General features: G+C 37.7%; 1 protein-coding gene across 1 annotated transcript; it reads left to right on the top strand.

Moving 5' to 3' along the window:
- The first annotated feature begins 857 nt into the window (after positions 1-857).
- On the top strand, positions 858-19,479 carry LOC149088116 (uncharacterized). The gene is made up of 9 exons (XM_089244605.1): positions 858-1,000; positions 3,686-3,775; positions 5,815-5,885; positions 8,554-8,612; positions 12,406-12,599; positions 13,025-13,209; positions 17,341-17,577; positions 17,684-17,761; positions 19,017-19,479. The coding sequence occupies exons 1-9, from the start codon at positions 937-939 to the stop codon at positions 19,446-19,448; spliced, it is 1,410 nt and encodes a 469-aa protein (XP_089100731.1). The 5' UTR covers positions 858-936; the 3' UTR covers positions 19,449-19,479.
- Positions 19,480-21,883: the final 2,404 nt, after the last annotated feature.

Below are 21,883 nucleotides of genomic sequence, written 5' to 3'. Positions count from 1 at the left end.
TTAAACAAAATGTATAAAAACTTACTGGAGCGTAGACTCTTGGTGAATGCGTGTGGAGGGGGGGGGGGGAAGGGGGGAACACCAACCCCTGTGTATCACACTGGTATAAATCGACGTAGAGATTTCGATATCGTTCGACGTCGTTACCGATACCGCCCGACGTAGAAATAGCATACATTTGTCGACGCAGTTCGACATAGAGAAATTCGGATTATTTCAAAAGGAACCAATTATCGTACAAGATATTCTTCTTTGAAACGAAATGCTTAAAAATTAGAGTAAAGCTTTTTCAGAGAAAAAAGAAGATATTTCGGCGTTTATTGAGTGAATACATTTTTACTATATCGTCCGATATCGGACACGTACAAATTTCCAACCTCTTTCCGACGTTCGGTATTCATTCGACATTCCGACGTCGTGCCGGTTTATCCCTGGACAACACCTTCTAGAGCAGCCTCTGCTTTAGAAGGTGTTGCCGTGGACCGTTCCATCACCTGGGGGAGGGGAGTGATATCGCCTACTTTGGGAAAAACGGATATATATTATTGGTGCTACCATCTAATGTATGAAACAAAAGTGACTAAAGTAGTGATGATCGAGTCTTTAATTTGAAGCAGAAGTTTTCGTTCATCTCAGTTCCCAACAAGCAAAGTCGATAAACTGAACAGGATCAGACAAAAAGTTGCTCTTTTAACGGCACATTTAAGAGATGCGTATGATTTCGCATCATCACTGAAATCTCCGTGGCATGAAAAATACTACAATGTCCTGTGAGCTACAGGACGTATGGTCACTTCATTCTATAAAACTATGACCTTTTTAAATTTTCTGAATGAAGATCAAAACTACGTCCTGCTATAGCTTTTGTTTACAAATTTCAGCGGTGTTTTCTCTCTCTGTGAGAGCCTAAACACATGCTTGTGAATCGGAGAAACGATGATGTTTCGATCACTCGCGTTAACTAAATTTTCAATACAAAATCTTCTAAGAAATCGAGATGGTAAGTTTTATTCATTCGCTTATTAAAACAACAATTGTGGAATTTAATAATCTAGATTCACCCAGCGGTTCCTAAATACTTTTAGTCATCGATCCCCCTTTAATCTTGATTGATTCCGCCCCCCAGAAATCTTGGGAACAACTTCAGTATAAGGGACACGCCAACAACTTGGACGATAAGTCGCCAGCGCCGAAATAAAATGTCGCCAAGTGGCGGGTTATATCAAAGCTTTCTTTTATGTTCATTGGATAGCCCTGTATTTTATGGGACAGACCAAATTTTCCCCCCATATTATTCGGCTCTTGGGCAATCGTTCCCTCTCAATTGGTGTGTCTAGTGAATATGATGCTTTAGTGACGCTATCTACTGGGTGCTGCAAAAGAACTAAAGCAACGTGCCATACTCATATCCAGAGAAATAACCACAAGTACAATTGTGGGTCGAATCATAGTAGTATCACTACTAGACCGGTGCTTCCCAATGTGGGCGTTAAAAGCTATGGGTATAACATAGAATTCTGTGAGTTAGGTTGCATTGGGGGGGGGGGGGATCAGAGAAAAAAATTTTCTGAAGAAGGGACAATGGGACAAAAAAGTTTGGGAAACTGGGATCTGCGAAGGTTTTTTTTAACAACTGGCTGTTGCGAAGATATATTTTGGAAAGAGAGAAAATTCAACTGCCCCTGTGGGGAACGAACCCACGTCCTTTCACTTTCCGGGTGAACGCCCTAGACCACTAGACTACAGAGGCACCGAATCTCTCAATCTTTCCTTGGAGTTCGTGTACACTGAAAGGGACCGTCCATGGATGGCCGGACCAGACTCAGGCCAAGCTCACAACTGCTCATGCTGCCATCAGATGGCGACTTATACAAGGATGACGTCACTCTCCGCTAACATACGAAGGTTTTTTTAACAACTGGCTATTGCGAAGATATGTTTTGGAAAAAGAGTAAATTCAACTGCAACGGACGTGGGTTCACGTCTGCCCCCGCAGGGGCAGTTGAATTTTCTCTCTTTCCAAAATATATATTCGCAACAGCCAGTTGTTAAAAAAAAACCTTCGTATGGTAGCGGAGAGTGACGTCATCCTTGCATAACTACGATCTAGACTCTAATGTTAAATTGCTGCCTCTCAATATAACGATAATCTCTCTACCGCAATATTTTTTCATTGTTCCTGGAAGTATCATTATATCAAAATTTTGCTGTATTTAATAACGATTAATTATTCAAATGATTTTTATGGTCGTTATAATTTTCTTTTACACACTGTGAAAATAATTTATAACAATATTACTCCTACTCCTTGATAGATTTTTCGCAGGGCCGTCATTTCAACTTTTTCCGGGGGGGGAGGGGGGTGGCAAAGCACATACAAATACAAATACAAATACAACGCCACAACAGGCAAATTGCCCAACGAGGTGGCTGCACTTAAGAACATCATGGATCCCCGAGCCCCTACTGCTACACCCCACATGCACCCCCCCCCGGAACCCCCCAACGAATCGGTACATGCGGGAATGTGCGTGTACGTGTAGTGCAACCTGACGTAAAGTTTGTTTCTGTGTAATGCTTGTTATGTGTAGTGCTGTCATCTGCCCCCAGTTTTACTAACTATGAGTGAAGTGTTATGGTTGAATGATTTATCGTTGTAGGACTGTTGCTCTCTGTGGCGAGACTTTTTAACGGGGAGATCGGCTCGCATTTGCGCCTTGAAGTTGGGAACCACAGAAAACCAACTTCAGCCGACCACCACTGTGGGGTTCGAACCCGGATCCTCGCATCACGAGTCCGGCACTATAACCACTCGACCACCACAGCGGCCTAAAATAAATTTGGATTGGGTCTTGGCAGCTGCTTCATCCTGGTGGGTCTTCTTTCATCTTTTTCTTCATTGCCTCTTCGGCCCTCCACGGTCATTACATGTGCTGCCAGGATGTATATTGCCTTCTCCTTAAGATAGTCTCAGGATGGGAACAGGGATTGGGTCTTGGCAGCTGCTTCATCCTGGTGGGTCTTCTTTCATCTTTTTCTTCATTGCCTCTTCGGCCCTCCACGGTCATTACATGTGCTGCCAGGATGTATATTGCCTTCTCCTTAAGATAGTCTCAGGATGACCCATCTCCTCTTTGCCATATATTTTATGCCTCTTCTTGGGCTTCATTCATGTAGCCTAGGAAGAAATCCCCTTTAAGAAGGTCCGGATAGTCCGAATTGAACTCCCGGGGCAATTTATATGCTTCTTTTCACGATGTCGACGATTAGCAACAACTGTGAATCTAGCATCACACACTTTACAACCATAAGGGCTTCCATGATGTATCAGCAACCGGGGGATCCTGATGAATGCCATGCTTCAACCGTTTATGAGACAAAACGTGATTAGGCGTACACGTGGCCGAGCAAAGTCTCGTGAGCAAACATCACATGTACTCAATGTATGTATATATATATTTGTGTATATATATATATGCCATTTTTAGTATATTTTCAAAAGCCGGGGGGGGGGGGCAATGATGGGCCTGACTTTCTGCAGTGTTAATATATTTAATCTATGATGATAAATCTTTTAAAACATGTTTTTTGTTGGTCCCTTGAGTGTATTTATACAGGCGTTTCACCGTATAAAAGATTTCCAAGTAAGATTTTGAAATTTGTTTGTTTTCTTTCTTTCCTATAGGTGTTCGTACATTTCTTTCGGAAGCTTACTCGTGTAATGAAGCTTGGCAGAGACGATTTGATTGTCCTTTACTTAAAAATGTCAAGATGAGTACGTATAAACATTTGTCTCTCTGTATTTGTAAAGAACTGCAGTTACCTTGCTGTGTATCAAACAGTAACTAAACTTGAGAATTTCCTTGGATCATTGTGGTACATGTACGCTTTTATGAGGTCATGTAGGTATCACTCCCCAACTCTCAAGGATCTAGCTTCGAATTTGATTGGCAGCTTAGGGGCCGTTCAAGTATTACATAAGCAAATTTTTAGCCATTTTTGACCCCCTCCCCCCTTGTCAACAAAATTCAGCAAAACGCTGACCCCCCTTCCCCCCCCCCCCTCTGAATCCTAACTCATAGTTTCATAAAGGGTGGTTGATGACGTAAGCATTATCCAACCCCCCCACCCCATCGATGATGACGTAATACTTGAACAGCCCCTTAGTGGTGGTAGGATGAAGTAGGTTTTCTGTGGTTTTCCAACTTCGAGCCATGCCATGTAAAAAGCCATGCCACAGAGAGCAACAAGCCTGCAACGGAACAAATATTCTATCATTACACTCAGGGCCAAACTTGGTCATTTTGTGCCCTTTTTTAATATTTATATGCATGCCTCTTTCCCCGCCCATGAGAGATATGATAGGGTTAGAGCTTAACTAACTTTTTCTCTATGCATTCACAGAAGATAAATTTATGGGGTCTCTTTTTAAAAGACTCAGAATTCAGGTCCATCAAAGAACCTTTCTGAAGATGTTTCCGAATGCAGGGCTGCCTTAACTCATGGGATAGTTCCACTGGAAGAATCAGGTTGATAGAGAACCTCATGTTAACAAGATTGAGGGGGGGAGGGAAGAAGAACTGCATGCAATTTGAGATTTTTTGTGCGATTGACAGCCCTGCCACAGAAGCTGGGCTGGAAGAGATCTCTGCAACAGGATAAGTCCAGTGGCAAAGTTCTAGCGTTCATTCAGTCATGCCACAGAGAGCCTTGTCAGCCTGGCTGACCAGTCTCTAGGACCATTTTGATCCTCAAACAAAGTATTCTTTTAAGCCTATACTTGGTCGGAAATACCTGCCTACTAATTTACCTTGTTAATCTTGAAAATTGTAACCAGATTGTATTTTTGAGAGGCCCCTCTGCTCTTAAGGCCCTTGGCTGTGCCCAGGTAGGCCCATGCATTAAGGCAATGACACTGCCCTGGGGCCTTATTTCTTTAATATTTAAAACTCTAATTTTCTTGAAAATCAATAACTGTAAGGATTCAGCTAAAAGTCTGGGATCCTGTCAAAAATCAAGGCCCCATTCTAGGATGATGTGTGGGGGAGGGCCCACATAGATTCACTGTGATAGGCCTGTGTATGTGTCTACTAGTAAATCAACATATTTTTCATCAATATATCCACAGAACTTTAAGTTCTGGTTTTTTTTAAAGCAGTTATAGTTAAAAAAAGTTTGGTTCCACTGCCCTTAACATTTTGTGGCCCAATGTGATTGCCCCCCTTTGCACCTGTTTGTCCAGCCCCTTCTTTTTTACTATACTATATTGTTTATTTTGCTTTTTTCATTATTTTCACAAACTGAGAATCAGGTTAAAAAAAATAAGTATATAGTGACTGAAACTTTCATATAACGATACAGTGCAAACCAGAAAACTATCGTTGCAGGTGATTACCATTATATTGAGTGGCAGCACTGTCATCAATTAAATCACCAAAAATTAAGCTGTTGACATCATTTCTTGAGTTTTTACTACCATCAGAAAATGCGCTTTCGAGTATTTATTCACTTCAAAAACTGTAATTGATTGGTTGATTATTTTATATTTATGAGGATTTCATATTATGATAATTATTATAATATATATATATATATATATATATATATATATGTATATATATATATATATATATATTTTTTTTTTTATTATATATATAATAATAATTATTATAATATATATATATTATTTATTATAATACATATTATAATAATTATAATTATGCTTTATGATAATTATATTTTATTTTATGATTATTTTATATGATTATCATAGAGAGATATTTGAAAAATATGATATTTTTCCTTTTGACACAGATATTTATTTCATCGAAGTTGACAAAAAGTTCCAAACAAAAAGACTGGCGAGTGGAGTTGACATTGATTTAGTAATTATTGTCTTTTATGTTCATTTCATTGATTATAGTGATGAAAATCTTATTATTTAACTAATAAAAAAAAAAATAAAAGTTAGTTAACCGTGAACAGAAAAAGTTTTTAAGTTTCCAAATGCATGCTATTTCTGAACAACTATTGAACAACTCCAGTTATTAAATTTCACTGTGTGTGTGGGGAGAAGGGGGATTAATTCTAGTACAGTAAAACCCCTGTTAAGCATCACCCCCTCTTTTAAAGCCAAATAATAGTTTCCCATTGTATAACAAAAGTGTGAATTTCAAACCACTGATTAATGGTCACCTTTTTTTTTCAAGGACACATTTTTTTGACCCGTTGGTGTCTGTGAAAGAGAAGTTTTACTGTACCTTGAGCATATTATAGTTTTCAGTGTTAATCTGATGGATTTGGTGCTACCAATGTTCTCCCTTGGCTGTGTACAGCCAAAATGCTCTTGCCCCAAAGCAGAATATACCAAAATCGGTGACGTGCGTCACAGAACAATCAGCGCCATTGCAGAACAATCTGGAAGAATTTTAAGAAAAATGTAGAAAACACTATGATGCAGATTTTTACTGCAGAACATTTCCAGCCAGCCAAGCGCCTGTTTGCAGAACAATGCAAAGCATTCTGCTTTAGGGGTGCTCTTGTGCACACAGAGGCACCACATACTTAATTGGTATGTGTGTATTGGAATTTTAGTGTACCTCCATGGTGGAAGAAAGTCATACACTATAAAATAGTCTGATCAAATTAAATACGCATTCAACGTGAAATTAATTTTATGTGTTTGTGCGATATTTGGACACTCATATTTTGGCTGGGATTACACTATAAAGGTTTGATAAAAGATCTTTTACAAAACTTGAAAGAAAACAAACAATAAGCCTACTGTTTACATTTGTTCAAATGTAACTGATACGCTTATTGGTTACATTTTTCAAGTTTTATAAAAGAACTTTCTAAAACTTTTATAGTGTAATGCCAGCCTTATCCAGACTTACATAATTGTTTCACCGAGAATCTTGATGAATCCAAAAAGAGTCAGTCTCTGTTTTGTTTCTAACAAGTTCCATAAACTTTCAATTGAATTTAGGTAAAGACTTGTTAGATGATAATCCAAGTGTCTAAATGATGACTCATGCTTTTTCTACCAATTTTTTAACCTCTTAACAATCAGGGATGGGATATTTTGTCCAAATGCAATTGGAAGATACTCATTCCAGCTCTCCCTGTTTTTTTGCCTCTTTTTCTCATCACAAAGTTTCATTGTTACCCTATGAATGGAAGTCGTTTTTTCTCCTTTCCCATTCTTTCTATACTTCTTTTTTTCCCTCATAATTTTTTTAACATTGATAAGAGAGTGGGAGAGAACAAATAAGGGGTGCGTCAGAAAGAGAAGGTGAGGACGAAAGTGAAATCTTCTGCATTAATGTTTTTCCCCTCTTCTATTTCCAACATGCAAACCAGTATTTTGGATGAAAAATAAAAGGGCTTGGACTATGAAAACACTTTTCCTGGATTGATTTAAACAGTGTTTCGTTCCGGAAGCCAGGAGATACCTTGAGAGTGAAATAATGTCATTAAAAGTTCTTTTGATACTGGATAATGCTCCTGGACACCCAGATGTCAATGAGATCAAAGTTGATGGTGTGGAAGTCCTTTATATGCCTCCTAATACAACATCTATCATTCAGCCCCTTGATGATGGGTTATGCGAGCATTCAAGGCTCACTATACACGCCACTCAGTGGAGATTATTGTGCATGCAAATAGAAGATGCAAATGCATAAAATGTCTTGAATGTATGGAAGAGTTGTACACTATCACTAATGACATTACTGTCATCACTAGAGCCGAAACTTTTAAGAGAGAAATAGTCACAACTCGGGTGGGATTAATCTTTGGCCACAATGAGCGCTCCAGCACACAACCATTTCTACAGAGCCAACTGAAGAGATTATAAAAGACACTATCACGTTAGTGAAACAGGTAGGTTCAATGTTATGGATATAGAAGTTGAATAGCTAATTAATAGCAATTCAGAGGCATTGACAGAGGAGGAATTAATGCAATTGACTGCTCCTGAAATTGAAGCGGTACCAGATGAAGAAGATCAAGATGAAAAAGTGGTGAACAAGTTCACCATAAATAACATAGCGGAAAGACTTTGCAAGTTCAAATCAGCAATAGATTATTTTCATGATGTAGATCCCTTTATGGTACTTTCCTCAAATGTAGAAAGATTGTTAGGAAGCCTTAACAACATACTTGATGATATGAAGATGAAGAAATCGCAAACAGAAAAAATCACAATTTTCTTTCAGGAAACATTGCCAGTAATCTTTGCACCCTCTTTTACATTCCCTTCTTCCTCTGTGTCACCCTGCTCTTCTGATGATGTTCAGTAAACGAGATATAAAAAAAAATCCATGATTTCGGTTATTCGCGGTCACCTCCGGAATGTAACCACCGCGAATACGGGAGGCCCACTGTAATGTCATATCATTATCAAAATTATTTTCATGTGATTATATTTGAATTGACAAACAAGCGTGTTTCTTAGACATTTACCATAACAACAATCTGCATTACAACCACTGCATTACAAGATACTGCTATATAGAATATCAAGTTATCTAACTTCTTTTTTTTTTCCAGTTTGCTAATTGTGTTCAGCAAGAGCATGAACTAGAAGAGTTGGAGCATCTTCTGTACAAGTAAATAGATTATTAAATTGTTATGTCTCCTATTTAGTTTTGCATGATTCAAACATCAATCAAAATTACCTGATGTGATGGTTACTGGAAAAATTTCATGAGAACATAATGCACTCATGTCCATAAATTGAGGATAATGCCAGCTCCGGCAAATAAAGGTTGAGAAACAAAACAAACGTTACTTATTCATAAAGCCCATTTATTAAACAAAAGATAAAGAACAGAAACGATGGTGTATGTATGATACCATTCATAAAAACTACGATTTTTGCTCCCTGGAGCAATTGTAAAAAATATCTCCTTTACAAAAACTTACTATTACATGGTTGGTATGATGATTAATACATTGTATGTCTCCCATACGATGAAATACAGTCCTTAGAATGCTTAGGCATGCTGAGTATCAAATTATCGATCTGATCTTGGGGAAGATGACTCCACTCAGCAAGCAATGCTCTCCGAAGTTCCGGTACACATGTAGGAGGTGGTTGACGGGCTACAACTCGTCAGCCAAGCATGTCTCTATCGGATTCAAGTCAGGTGAGAATGCTGGCCATTCCATACGGGTTATATCCTCGGATTCAAGGCATTCGTTTACGATGTTTGCTCGGTGAGGATGGGCGTTGTCATCCATAAACACAAATTCTGCGCCCATGGCACCCCTAAACAAACGTACATGTTGTTCCAGAATGATGTCCCGATAAATTTGGGCTTTCATGGTTCCGGTTTGAACATGCAGATCTGTTCTGGAACCCAGTATAATTCCACCCCAAATGAGCAATGCTGCACCACCGTAACGGTGTCGTTCAATGATGTTGTCTTGGTGGTAACGGGTACCTGGCGTTATCCATATGAAAGTCCGACGTGAATCAGACTGCAAGCTGAACCTGGACTCGTCTGAAAACATCACACAAGCCCACTGTGATGATGTCCATATTGCATGTTCTCTACTCCAGGCTAATCGCTGCCGACAGTGAGTTGCCGCTGAGCGGAACACATCTGACAGGCCTGCAAGCATATAGACCAATATCTCCCAAATGTCTGTACACGGTTTGCCTTGAAACTGTGGTACCCGTGGCTACAGATATCTGACGAGACAGGTCGGATGCTGTGCTCCGTCTGCTTCTTTTGGCAGTTACTGCCAAATGCCGGTCTTCATTTGGCGTTGTAACTCAGGCAAGCTGTACTGTAACGTCTACTGACATTTCCGTTATCTTAGAATCGTTGCCAAAGCCTAGAGATGACACTTTGGGCAATTCCAAGTTCCTCGGATACTTCCATCTGAGTACGGCCACATTCCATTCTGCCGATAATTCTACCAAGTAAAAAATCATCCACATGCGTCCTCTGTGTCATAACTATTCGCTTATGGCACTGAGCGCCTTACAGAATTCTTGTGAACAATTTCACTTCTTTGCCACCATTCCTTATATACCCCCTCTTACACTCTCGTCATTGTGACATACTATCGGCATCATCTGGTGGCTTCCTTCCTGAAATTTGCATATCATGCAAGCATGATATGCAATCATGCAATCATCTGCAAGATATTTGCATATCTTGCAGATGTGTGTGATAATTCTACAGGTGAAATTTTTACTTTAGATTTCGATTTCCGTGTGATTCTGTATTATCCTTAATTTATGGACATGAGTGTATATTGCAAACACCTATTTCAAAATGGAAAATTGTGCCTGGCCACCAATGAGTCCTGCTCTCAGCAATATATTCATCTACTCCGATGGGCTACAGTTCAAGGTGGCGAATGTCTCGAAACATGCCATAGAAACTGAATAGTAGAATTTGGATCTGAAACTCCTACAAAGTAATTCTTTCAATGAAAGATCGCTTGTTTGATGTCGCTCAAAATTATAGAAAAATTATCAGTTATTAATTAACACATGTTTGTGTGTCATAAATTGTAATGTATTTGATTATTCTATAAACTTTTGGGACAGCTTTTATTTGTTTTGTTTTTTATTTTGGTATAAAAATGGTTGGCATTCAACAACTCATTGGAAAAAAAAAATCACATCTGGTCTGTAATACAATATTTTTTACACATTCATGCATCTATTTTCATTCATCTGGAAAACAACTTTTTCGAGATTCTATAAACTTTTGGGACATAGTGTAATAATAATGTAGGAAAGACACAAAATTCTACTCTGGTTTATGCCAGTAATTCATTCCAAAACTGAGGATCTAAATTTAAAAAAACTTAAGCTGAGAGAGAGGGAAACTTTTCCAGTGGTAATGTCTCTCTCCTCAGGAAGAGAAAAGAAGTGAATTTGCAGATTTTTTTATTCTTGGGGTAATTATTCTTACTCTTGGGGTAACATTTCTCACTAAGAATGCGATGTGAATTTAATCTTTGTTCAAAATCGTAGGCAGAGATAGACTTGAAAGTATGGGGCATGATGATGTCAATTCATATATACACATATCATAGCTGCCAAGTCTCTCAAATTTTTTGGGAATCTCCCGAATTTTAGCTTCATTACTCGACCTCCCAAAAAGTTCTTAAATCTCCCGAATTTTTAAGAAAATAACAAAAAATCCCTAATTGTTCCTAAACATTCCCTACTTCATTAAAAAAAAAATCTCCACCTTTAAAAACAATCCCTAAGGAATTTCTTGTGGGGCATGAAGACTCTTTTTTCCCCCTTTCGAAATGACGTCACACCTTGTAAATGGGGAAATTCCCTTTTTAAGGAAGTTTTACAAACCCTCTGATGGTAACAAGAAAAGTTGTTTGTCTTATCACTCAGGGAAATGGCTTAGCAGCCAATAGTCCTGGATAATAATTGAAGATTATAGTGATGCACATATGCTCAAAATTTCTTTTGTTGAAGTTACGTAGGTGCGATATAACAAAACATGAATACTGATAAGCAAAAACATATTTAATCAATTTTAAAGATACTTATTCCAATGAATTTCCTTTCATCAAACGTTCCAGAAGAGGGCCAACTTTTCCTTTTTGTACAAGTTGTGTTATGGACATAAACATTGGCCATGGAAAGTCTGCTATCATCACTTGTGAAATGAAAAAAAAAATCAAGCAAGTGTCACAAAAAGTCAGTGTTCTTCAAAAATTGGCGCTTTTTTCCTTCATCTTCCGATGATTTCGGGGTCATTCGCGCAGAATGTTTGTTCACAGTGTTTCTGATTGAACACAATATTTATTTTTATATCATTGAAGTTTTGGCCTCCAATTTAACTTGTTTTTCGCATAGGGATTTTATTCCCTATGCTTTAACTTTTATGTTTGGAAAATCCCTATTTTATTCGGGAAAAATCCCTATTGTATTTATTAGGGAGGGGTTTAAGCATAAAATACGGGTTTGCGCGAAAATCTCCAGAATTTTCATTTTCAAAAGTTGGCAGCTATGACATATACATTCGATCAATCGACTCCTCCTTTGATGCTGGGGGAGGAGGCATCTCTGCCCCATGTTCAAAATCAATCAAAAATCAAATTGAGAAAAATTATTTTTAGGATGAGATGACATAAATATTGGTTGAGGTATGTATGCTAGGGTATTACTGTATTTCTTTGAGGTAGATGATCTATATACCTGTCTTCTATTGGTAAATGAGAAGTAGAAAATCCTACTAAAGATTTTGAATAGTTTCATTCAAAGTTTTTTCTTTTAAACTAACCCACTTCATGATTTCTGTAAATTTCTTGTGATAATATTAGGTAACTTAAGTTGTGGTGTAATTCAATGTGTGCTGATGATGAATTTTATTTTTAATCTGCTTGTGTGTTTTCATTTTCCAATTGTAGATTCAGAAGAACGAAACGAGCCACTGAGATCCTAGATTCAACACAGTATGCAGTTGTCAGAGCTTTATTGAATTCTGCAGATTATGAGTCGTTATTTCGAATATTGAGAGACAGACAAAATTATGGGATCTTCCCAGATTTCTACTGTTATAATATGTTGATGGATACTTTCTTGAAAGAGAAAAGATATAGAGGTATAATTTTATCAGTATTTGATTAGGTTTTTCCTTTCATAGTTTAAACACAGAATTTTTCCATGTTGTATTTATTTAATTAATATCAGTTTTATACAGGGATAGAATAAAAAGAATTCCCACTTTTTAAATTTTTTCTTCAAACACATCTTACCGCATGTTTATCTACAATTAGAGAGAGTTATGAGAAAAATTCATTCTTATTTTGGATGCCAGTGCTTCAATAAATCATAGTACATTTCTATGATATGTTTCTGGTAATCATTTCTTGTCTGAATCTGACAGCATTGAAATTTAACTATTTTTGAATTGCACAGGCCCTCTATATGCTTCTGTCTCATCTGAATAGCATCAATGGTATTTTCACAAGATCAATAGTGGAAAGCTACTTTTATTAATGAGGTGAAAAACCCTTTTTTTTTCAGATGCTACTGAAATAGCATGTCTTATGATGCATCAAGAACATTTCTCTAACCGCATAAGTCGTTACCTGGGTCTGTATTCCTGTCAGAAGTTTTTGAAAGAGGATCCTACTTTAGAGTCATGGAAGCAGGAGGAAGAAGACGATGAAAAAACAATGCAAGAGAATGCCGATGATGATGATGAAGTGGTAAGTCCACTATTCAAACCCTGATTCTCTCAAGATGATCATAATTATACATTAAAACGTTACAGTTCCTCAATGGAACGGGCGCAGTAGCCCGGTCGATAAGATGCTCGCCTAAAGAACCAAAGGATGTTTAGAGGTGTCGCGAGTTTGATACCCAGTCCGTCCTTGTCAGAAAACTTTCCTGACACAGGGGTACAACAAAAAACGGCGACTTGACCGCAGCAAAAATTGCTACCGCAGGGAGTCCCCCATCGAGGGGTTAGCACACCAACCTCTCGATGAGAAAGAAAAACAAGCCTGCCGTTCGGAATCGGCAATAAATTGTAGGTCCCGGTCTAATTAGCCCTCGTGTGCAGAAAATGACCGTGGTGCAACAAAAATGATCAATGACCTCAACGGAACCTGTATTAAGCGGAAACCTGTCTTCAACGGGAGAAAAAACGTGGTCCCGGGATTTTTCAATGCCAAAATACACACTAAAAAACCTGGATTAAATGGAACCTGTCTAATGCAGAAATGGAAAAGAAAATTGTACCCTTTAATGGAAAATTTCACATGAACGCTGTGAGTATTTGGCGACCAATAGACCAAACCAATAGAATCATACAAAATGTTAAAGTCCGCCACTGGAATTTTTTACTCAATGCTTGTAAATGTGAGTTCATTTCTGTACTTGATACTGTGGTTTTGATAAGCCATATGTAGTAAAGCAGTTGCTTTCTGAAATTGTAACAAAATTTTTCAGAAAAGTAGGCTTTTCCATGGGAGAAATCAGTATAACGTTGAATTTCAAAATAATATGCAAGAGTTACAAAATTGTATACAAGCAGTGCACATTTCGTGATTGCAAAGCTGACCAGGGCCATAATTAATTAGAGAAAGGCAAAGGACAACTGCCCTCTGGTGGCAAAATTCAAGGGGTGGAAAATGTTAGGTGGTGACAAAAACACAGTTATAAAATCACCAAATTTTACAGTGGTAGAGGCGGAAAAATCATGTGTATGTTGCCCTCACAAAATTCTTAGTTACTGCCCTGATGCTGAGGATTACATAAACAGACAATAATGTACAAACTGAACCTGAAAACAGATATTAACACCTTAATTGAAAATTTTTGAGGAAGTTAAAAGAACGTAAATGTCGTTATTTCAGAAGAAAAACAGTGGACGTTGAAATTTCATATACACTGCTCAAAACAATTAGGGGAGCACATGGTTTTAACAAAATTACGCAAAGATGTATACCGATAAGTAACATAAAATGAATCATCCATAATTTAAAGCCTAGCAGCAAACGGAAGAAGAAAACTTCATATGCAAATCAAAGTTCATGACGTCAAAAACCAGAAAAAGGAGATAAGGGCAGAAATTGGGATGTTGCAGAAACGTCTGTTTTACTGCCGTAACTGTGGAATTCGATTGCGCAGTATTTTTTTTTTGAGACAAGGTGACTTGAGGATGTCTCAATAACGTGATTTACCGGAATCCATGGTGTGGCGTGTTATAGGCAGACTGGAATCCGGGCAAACACAACGTAGTATCGCGGACGCTGTTGGAGTCGCCAGAAGTGTTGTTGCAAGGCTGTGGAATCGATTCCAAGAAACAGGAAATGTTAGACGTCGACCAGGGCAAGGTCGGCCACGAGTGACTACAGCAACTGATGACCGGTATGTACGGTTAACAGCCCGTCGAAACAGAACAGAGAATGCTACGCAGCTGCAAAGACGGTTGCTCTTGGCAACAGGACAAAGGGTGTCCAGCCAAACAGTACGTAATCGGCTTCATGAGGGAGGGCTCTATGCACGTAGGCAAATGGTCTGCATTCCGTTGACCCCACGCCACCGTGTGGCCCGAAGAAGATGGGCTGCTGAACATCGAGATTGGAAGCAACATGATTGGAGCCAAGTGCTGTTTACAGATGAGTCCCGATTCAGTCTGGAGTGTGACACCCGACGTGTTCTGGTATGGAGGGACAGGGGCACTCGAAATAACCCAGCATTCGTTTGTGAAAGGTCACAATACAGACGAGCTGGTTGGATGGTATGGGGTGGAATCAGCATAGGCGGACGTACGGACCTGCATATCATTCGGAATGGCACTTTGACGGCTGAAGGTATGCAGACGAGATACTGTGACCTCATGTCATCCCTTACGCTGGAGCCATTGGAGATTCCTTTGTTTTCCAGGATGATAATGCCCGACCGCATAGAGCTCGTCTGGTGGAGAACATGCTTGAAGCTGAAACAATACAGCGTATGGAATGGCCAGCGTGCTCTCCTGACCTGAATCCAATCGGACAGGGGCACTCGAAATAACCCCGCATTTGTTCGTGAAAGGTCACAATACAGACGAGCTGGTTGGATGGTATGGGGTGGAATCAGCATAGGCGAATGTACGGACCTGCATATCATTCGGAATGGCACTTTGACGGCCCGAAGGTATGCAGACGAGATACTGCGACCTCATGTCATCCCTTACGCTGGAGCCATTGGAGATTCCTTTGTTTTCCAGGATGATAATGCCCGACCACATAGAGCTCGTCTGGTGGAGAACATGCTTGAAGCGGAACCAATACAGCATATGGAATGGCCAGCGTGCTCTCCTGACCTGAATCCGGCGACCAAGGCCGCCTGTTACTGTCCGAGACTTGCAGATTGCACTTCTTGAGGAGTGTAACAGTATTCCCCAAAGTCTGATCGATAACCTCATCGCATCCATGGTAAACAGGTGTGCAGCAGTCTTAGCTGTTCGAGGAGACCACACGCCCTATTAAAACTCATGCATCATGTCTAAACAGTACTTTTTTTTATCGTTTACATGTAACCAAATTGTTGCCCTAAATCATCTTTTCATGTTTTTTCCATATTTTCAAAAAATTAAAGCTTAATTCCAAATTTTTTTACGTCTTTTTTCTGTATTGCGCATTGATACGCGTGTACTATCCATTGTATGCCAACACGTGGCTGTCTCGCACGGTTTTCTTCACTTTTTTGCTTGCTGCCCTAATTGTTTTGAGCAGTGTAGATGCTGTCAAAACCAAAATACAGTATTTAGTAATTATAGACGAATTATTTCTTTCTTGTATCTATATTTAAATTACTTACTTTATCTTCAATTAATTTATTTTCATTTTATTTAAATCACACATGAGATCGTTGCACAATTTTACACGTTATATCAATTGAACCATTATTAAGTGGAAACCTGTGTTCAATGGGAAAAAATCTCGATCCCTTGTGATTCTGTTGAAGACAGGTTTTACTATATTATATATATGTAGAATTTAAAAAAAATCTTTCTTGATGTAGACCAGTGGTTCCGAACCTTTTTAAGGCCGTGCCCCACCAAAGCCTCTCTGAAATCCTCATGTTCCCTCTGCCAGGGCTGTAACTAGGACTTTTGTCAGAAGGGGCACCCTCCCCTCCTCCGTGTGAAAATTCATAGCTCCACGACAAAATTTTTTCTGTTATGTAAAACTTTTTTGCTTTACATCCTTAAATTTTTCAACCCAGGGCTTTGACCCCCCCCCCCCAGTTTTCTTTCTCCTATTTCTTGTAATTCTTGCTATCCAAAAAGTAGTCTTATTCACGTTCAAGGAGTCAAAAAGTTATTTACGCAGTCAAAAGAAGCGGTTCTTAACTATGGGTTCTTGGAGAGACTCCAAGAAGTCTGTGAGCTTGAGAATTTTTCTTTAAATTTTTTACATACAGGATATTAATTTTTAAATGGGTCTGTGGTTTGCACATTTCTTCTCTTTATTGCCACAGGGGGTGGGTGAACTTCATCTCATTGGCACAAATCATCCAAGGAACACAAAACGTTGAGAACCTCTGGTGAAATTACTTCCAAAGAAAACACTGAGAGAAAATCAATGTAAAGAGGTTATCAAGCAATTGCTCAAAAACTATAAATTTGAACTGATATGGAAGATTGTAGGAGTTCTTAACAAAAAATACTCATTCTCATATTGCCCCCTTGTAGGGAATCACTGATGTAGACACTTATCCTTAAACCTTAATCTGATGAATTTAAAAAAAAATCATTGCATACATATTTTTTCTAGTTCCTCATGACATTTTTGAGAGTTGCATTTGTATATAATAATCTTTTGTTTTTTATATTTTTACTTTAGCAATATGTCAGAGTGCCATTTTTACGCAACCCTTGGTTCGATGATCATTTTGATATTGTAAACCCAAATCATCTGATAGGAAAGACTTTCTATTTGATCGGGCGAGAGGAAAAAAACATTCTTGGATGCTCATACCAGTTGGTGGGTCTCGGAATGTACAACAAGTGGGCAAAGGCCATGGATTTCATAAATAAGAAGTCAGAGCCTGATGCCTCTCCTAAATTTATGCTGTCTGCGGTGAGTGAAGAAATTAATACACCCTATTTCTTTCTTAGGTCACTTGAATTGAGAGTTAGCCAAAGCTAAATATTAAAATGTGTTATTGTTTATACAATTGATACAGGTTGAAAAATTCCAAGAAAGTTTACATGCTTTACCTGATGATGCTGAAGAGAAGGGAAAGTGGATCAGTGAATTTGAGGTATTTCTTCAATTCAGCCTGTGGTTAATATTAGATTTTTTCCCCAGAATATTTTGAGCGCTTAACTTGATCTGATGGCTTCAAATGATGACATAATTTGATCATATGTTGATGTATAGAATGAAATTGATGAGCACATAAATTAGCCACCAGTTTTTAATCAAGCAGGAAGTCTTAAATTTTAAGGAAATTCAGTTTCTTGAATTGCTCCTAAGCTAGGGTAAAAGCTTGTGCTATATCTACTAAAAGACGGCAACTCTATAAGTCCCTTACTCTTAACCGTGTGGGGATTATCTTCATGAATATCAGTTCTAAAATCATACATCGAGATAGATTACTGAATTTCCTTCAAAAAGCTCTATCTTTTAATTTCTGCAATGCGGTTATTCAGAACTTTAAAACTATAAATACTTCAGCATTAGTTAATGGGATCCATAATCATTACTGCACTACATTTTAGCTTGTTATAATAACCATGTATTTAGTGACCTTTTTGTTACAATAACTAGTATGATATATCCCAAATACTTTCATGTAGCAACTATCCTATATGTTTTACTCTTGATATAATGACTGTTTTTGACAGAACGAGGGGGGGGGGGGAGGTTATTAGACCACAAGCATTGACTGGGGCTTGTTAGTAAATATATTTCTGTTAAAGGGGTTCAAGTAAATGTGTTGGTTTGGATCTGTTTAAATTTAGCTTTAAGATAATGAAATGGCTGTGGGGTTAGACAAAATGGACCAGTTATAATAACTTATAATCTCAACTTTGGCTTAATTATTTGATATTTTTGTTACACCAACATCATTTCTTACATGGGACAGCTAATTAGGTTGGATCACACAGTTTAATGTGGATTTGAAATGATTATTCTTCTATATAACTTCTGAGAAACAGACTTTTTAGTAAAATGTTCTCCATGGAATTTTTATAATGAATTGGAATTGTAAGGGAGTTAAGCATGAGCTTTGGATCAGGATGTATGCATGATGGCTTGTCTTGTGAACGAATATAGATCTTTTGGAAGTTTCTTAACTGAGTGAGATTTTCTCCTGAAATATAAGTATTGTAAGGAACTTACCCACCAAAAAAGAAGTGAGGAAAACTCGACACACATTACTGTATGTTATCTTTTCAATGGATGATATTAATAGTTTATTTGTGTTAATCACACAAAATTTTTATTGCTTTTCATATGATACATTTTGCAATCATGATCAAAATTTACGTTTAAATATTTTTTAATTTTAGAATAATTTCAAAACGATGGAAAAAGATGGGAAACTAATTGCTGGAAATCATGAGGAAGAGCTTGAATCAGCAATGAAAAACATCCCTCAACTTGAAAAGACAGATATTGAAGAGCAGAATGCCTTATTTCAGAAGTGGCAGGAAGATCGTATGAGGCTCATGAAGCAGCAGGAATGGGACATTGACAAAGAACAGCGATTGAAGATAATTGAAGAGAAGAAAGAGGAACTTTTCTGGAAAGAGAAATATCTCTTCTTTTTTGAGAATGAGGAATCCATTTTGGAAGAACTGGAAGAAGTTGAAAAAATCATTGAGTCACAGAAGTCTAAAGTATCAGAAGAAGAAGCATATGTGCCTCCAGAAATTACCAAGAGAAGGCCCACAAAACTATCTTTGTTACGAAAGAAAGCTATGGTCAAATCATTGCATTGAACATTCTGAATAAATTATTTAGTTTCATTCATTATATTCCACTGTGATTTAATCTGGGTTTCCTTGGAAAAACTGTCTGTTGATCTCATAAAATGGACTGTGACCAGAGATTTTTAATAACATATTAGGCTGTGAGAAAAATGTTTTTTTTACATACTAAAGTAGCTAGGTGTTTGATTTCAGCTCTTTGATCATTTACATGCGATTTCATGCAGAATTTATTGAGGTATACTGTATAATATTTCAGTTCTATTGATGAAACTGGGCATTACTTTAGTGAAGTACTTGAAAATTTTAGACAATTTTCGTAAGTTGAAGTCATGGGCTTCCAAAGGTGTCAATTCGTTTTTCTTCCCAATTTTTTATCAGGTTTAACAAATACGAGTTCCATAATATGATAAAATTTAATTAATGAAATTCCCAATGTTTAAAAGTAAATACAGTAAAGCCTGTTTTTTCAATGGAATTGCAAGGGGACCAAGATTTTTTTCTGTTGAACATAGGTTTCTCCACTTAAAGGTTCAATTGATATAACATGTAAAATTATGTAACGATCTCATGTGTGATTGAAATAAAATAAAAATAAATTAATTGAAAAGATAAAGTAAATAATTTTAAAATAGACAAAATAATTAATTAGTCTATAATTACTAAATACTGTATTTTTTTTTTTAGGTTTTGACAGCATCTATATATAAAATTCAGACCTACACTGTTTTTATTCTAAAATAACGGCATGTATGTCCCTTTTAACTACCAGGCCTGTCATTTGGGGGAGGGTCAGGGGTTCTAAAGCCGGGGGAGGGTCAGGGGTTCTAAAGCCGGGGGAGGGAGCAACGCCCCCAGCTTTAGAGAATGCACTAGAAATGGTATATATACATTTAGTACATGTTCTTTGCCCCCCCCCCCCCCCCCCGGGTAAAGTTGAAATTATGGCACTGTTAACTACCTAAAAAATTTTCAATTAGGATATCAATATCTGTCGTGTCAGATTCAGTTTGTACATTATCGTCTATGTAATCCACAGCATCAAAACCAGGAATTTAGTGAGGGAAAGAGCAACATGATTTTGGTGCCCCCCCCCCCCCCACTTTTTTTTTTTTCAAATCGAGCACAACTCAGGTATATTGCCATGGGCAATTTACTACCTAGTGAGTTGTGTGGAAAGTGTAAATGTGTGTATCCAACAGTCTGAGTGTGTATCTAGTGTTGTGTCTGATTTTTCAGTGTTGCCATCTATATATCAGAAGTGAAGTGTAATGGCTGAATATTTGTGTTGTTTGTAGTACTGTTGTTCTCTGTGGTGAGAACGCCCCTACCACTGTAAAATTCGATGATTTTATGACGGTGTTTTTGTTCCTATATATCTATATTTTACCATCACACACACACATACAGGGCAGTTGCCCCTCTCTGATGAATTCCGGCTTTGGTCACCCTTGCGATCACGGAATGCACACAATTTTGTAAGTCACATATCATTCGGAAATTCAACTCTTACACTTTCTCCCATGGAAAGGTCTGCTTTTCTGAAAAATTTTGTCAGTTTCAGAAAGCAACTGCTTTTCTACACATGGCTTATCAAAACCACAGCATCAAGTACAGAAACTAATTTTTGCTAATCTAAGGGTGGATGATGTAGAACACATTTCCAAGCATAGATTGTGTAAAAGGTTTCAGTGGAGCACTAACATTTTGTATGGTCTGTTGGTCACCAAACACTTAGTGTTTGTGTGAAAAATTTGCTGTTAAATTTATGTACAATTTTCCTTTCGGTCTCCATTGAAACTTGTTCTGTTTAATCCAGGTTTTTAAATGTGTATTTTGGTATTGAGAGAAATCACGGGACCATGATTTTTTTCCATTGAAGACAGGTTTTACTGTATTATTTGGTAACCCATCAAGGGCCTGCCCTGCATATGTCCCTAAAACATTCAAGACCCAGCAGTATATTGGTCATTAATTCTTGAATCTTAAGAAAAAAAATCTATGCAAATTTTTCTTTTGAATGAAATAAATTTTATTTCAGTTTTTCAAAATTATATTTGCAGGTCTTATCTTTGAGAAAAGATTGCTCATTTTTGTCATTTTATACGTAGAGGGTCAATTATGATAGAGATATACAGTTAATAGCCAGTTTTGGAAGGCAACATCACACTATTAATTTGTCTGTGTCTCCTGCCAGGAAGATATACGCTAACCCCTTGCGATATTAATGTGGTAAACTACTTGTGACCATTACCATTATACTGCGGTGCTGTGGTAAAGATGATAAGAATTAGTCAAGTATTGAACTCACGACATACACAGCAGGCAAGTGTCTTATCGATCTGGGTGGGGGGTTGTATTTTGCCCCACTCTTTGAAATGACATCTCTTGGATTATAAAAAGTTTTTGGCCAGCGGAAAAAATGTGAGTATGAAAAAGAATTATTA

The sequence above is a fragment of the Pholcus phalangioides genome, unplaced genomic scaffold (assembly GCF_987345545.1).
Source record: "Pholcus phalangioides strain wild (caught in Gottingen) unplaced genomic scaffold, Ppha-v1.0 ptg000003l_1, whole genome shotgun sequence".
In the NCBI taxonomy this organism is placed as follows: Eukaryota; Metazoa; Arthropoda; class Arachnida; order Araneae; family Pholcidae; genus Pholcus; species Pholcus phalangioides.
The sequence above is the reverse complement of the archived record's forward strand: the minus strand, read 5'-3'. Positions and strand labels throughout refer to the sequence as shown.

Bases quoted from the DNA above. Each gene is read 5' to 3' on its own strand.
- LOC149088116 (XM_089244605.1), top strand. From the start codon at position 937: ATGATGTTTCGATCACTCGCGTTAACTAAATTTTCAATACAAAATCTT. The intron at 5,886-8,553 runs GTAATTATTGTC...TTTTTTTTCCAG, and splicing joins GTGGAGTTGACATTGATTTA to TTTGCTAATTGTGTTCAGCA. The intron at 8,613-12,405 runs GTAAATAGATTA...TTCCAATTGTAG, and splicing joins TTGGAGCATCTTCTGTACAA to ATTCAGAAGAACGAAACGAG.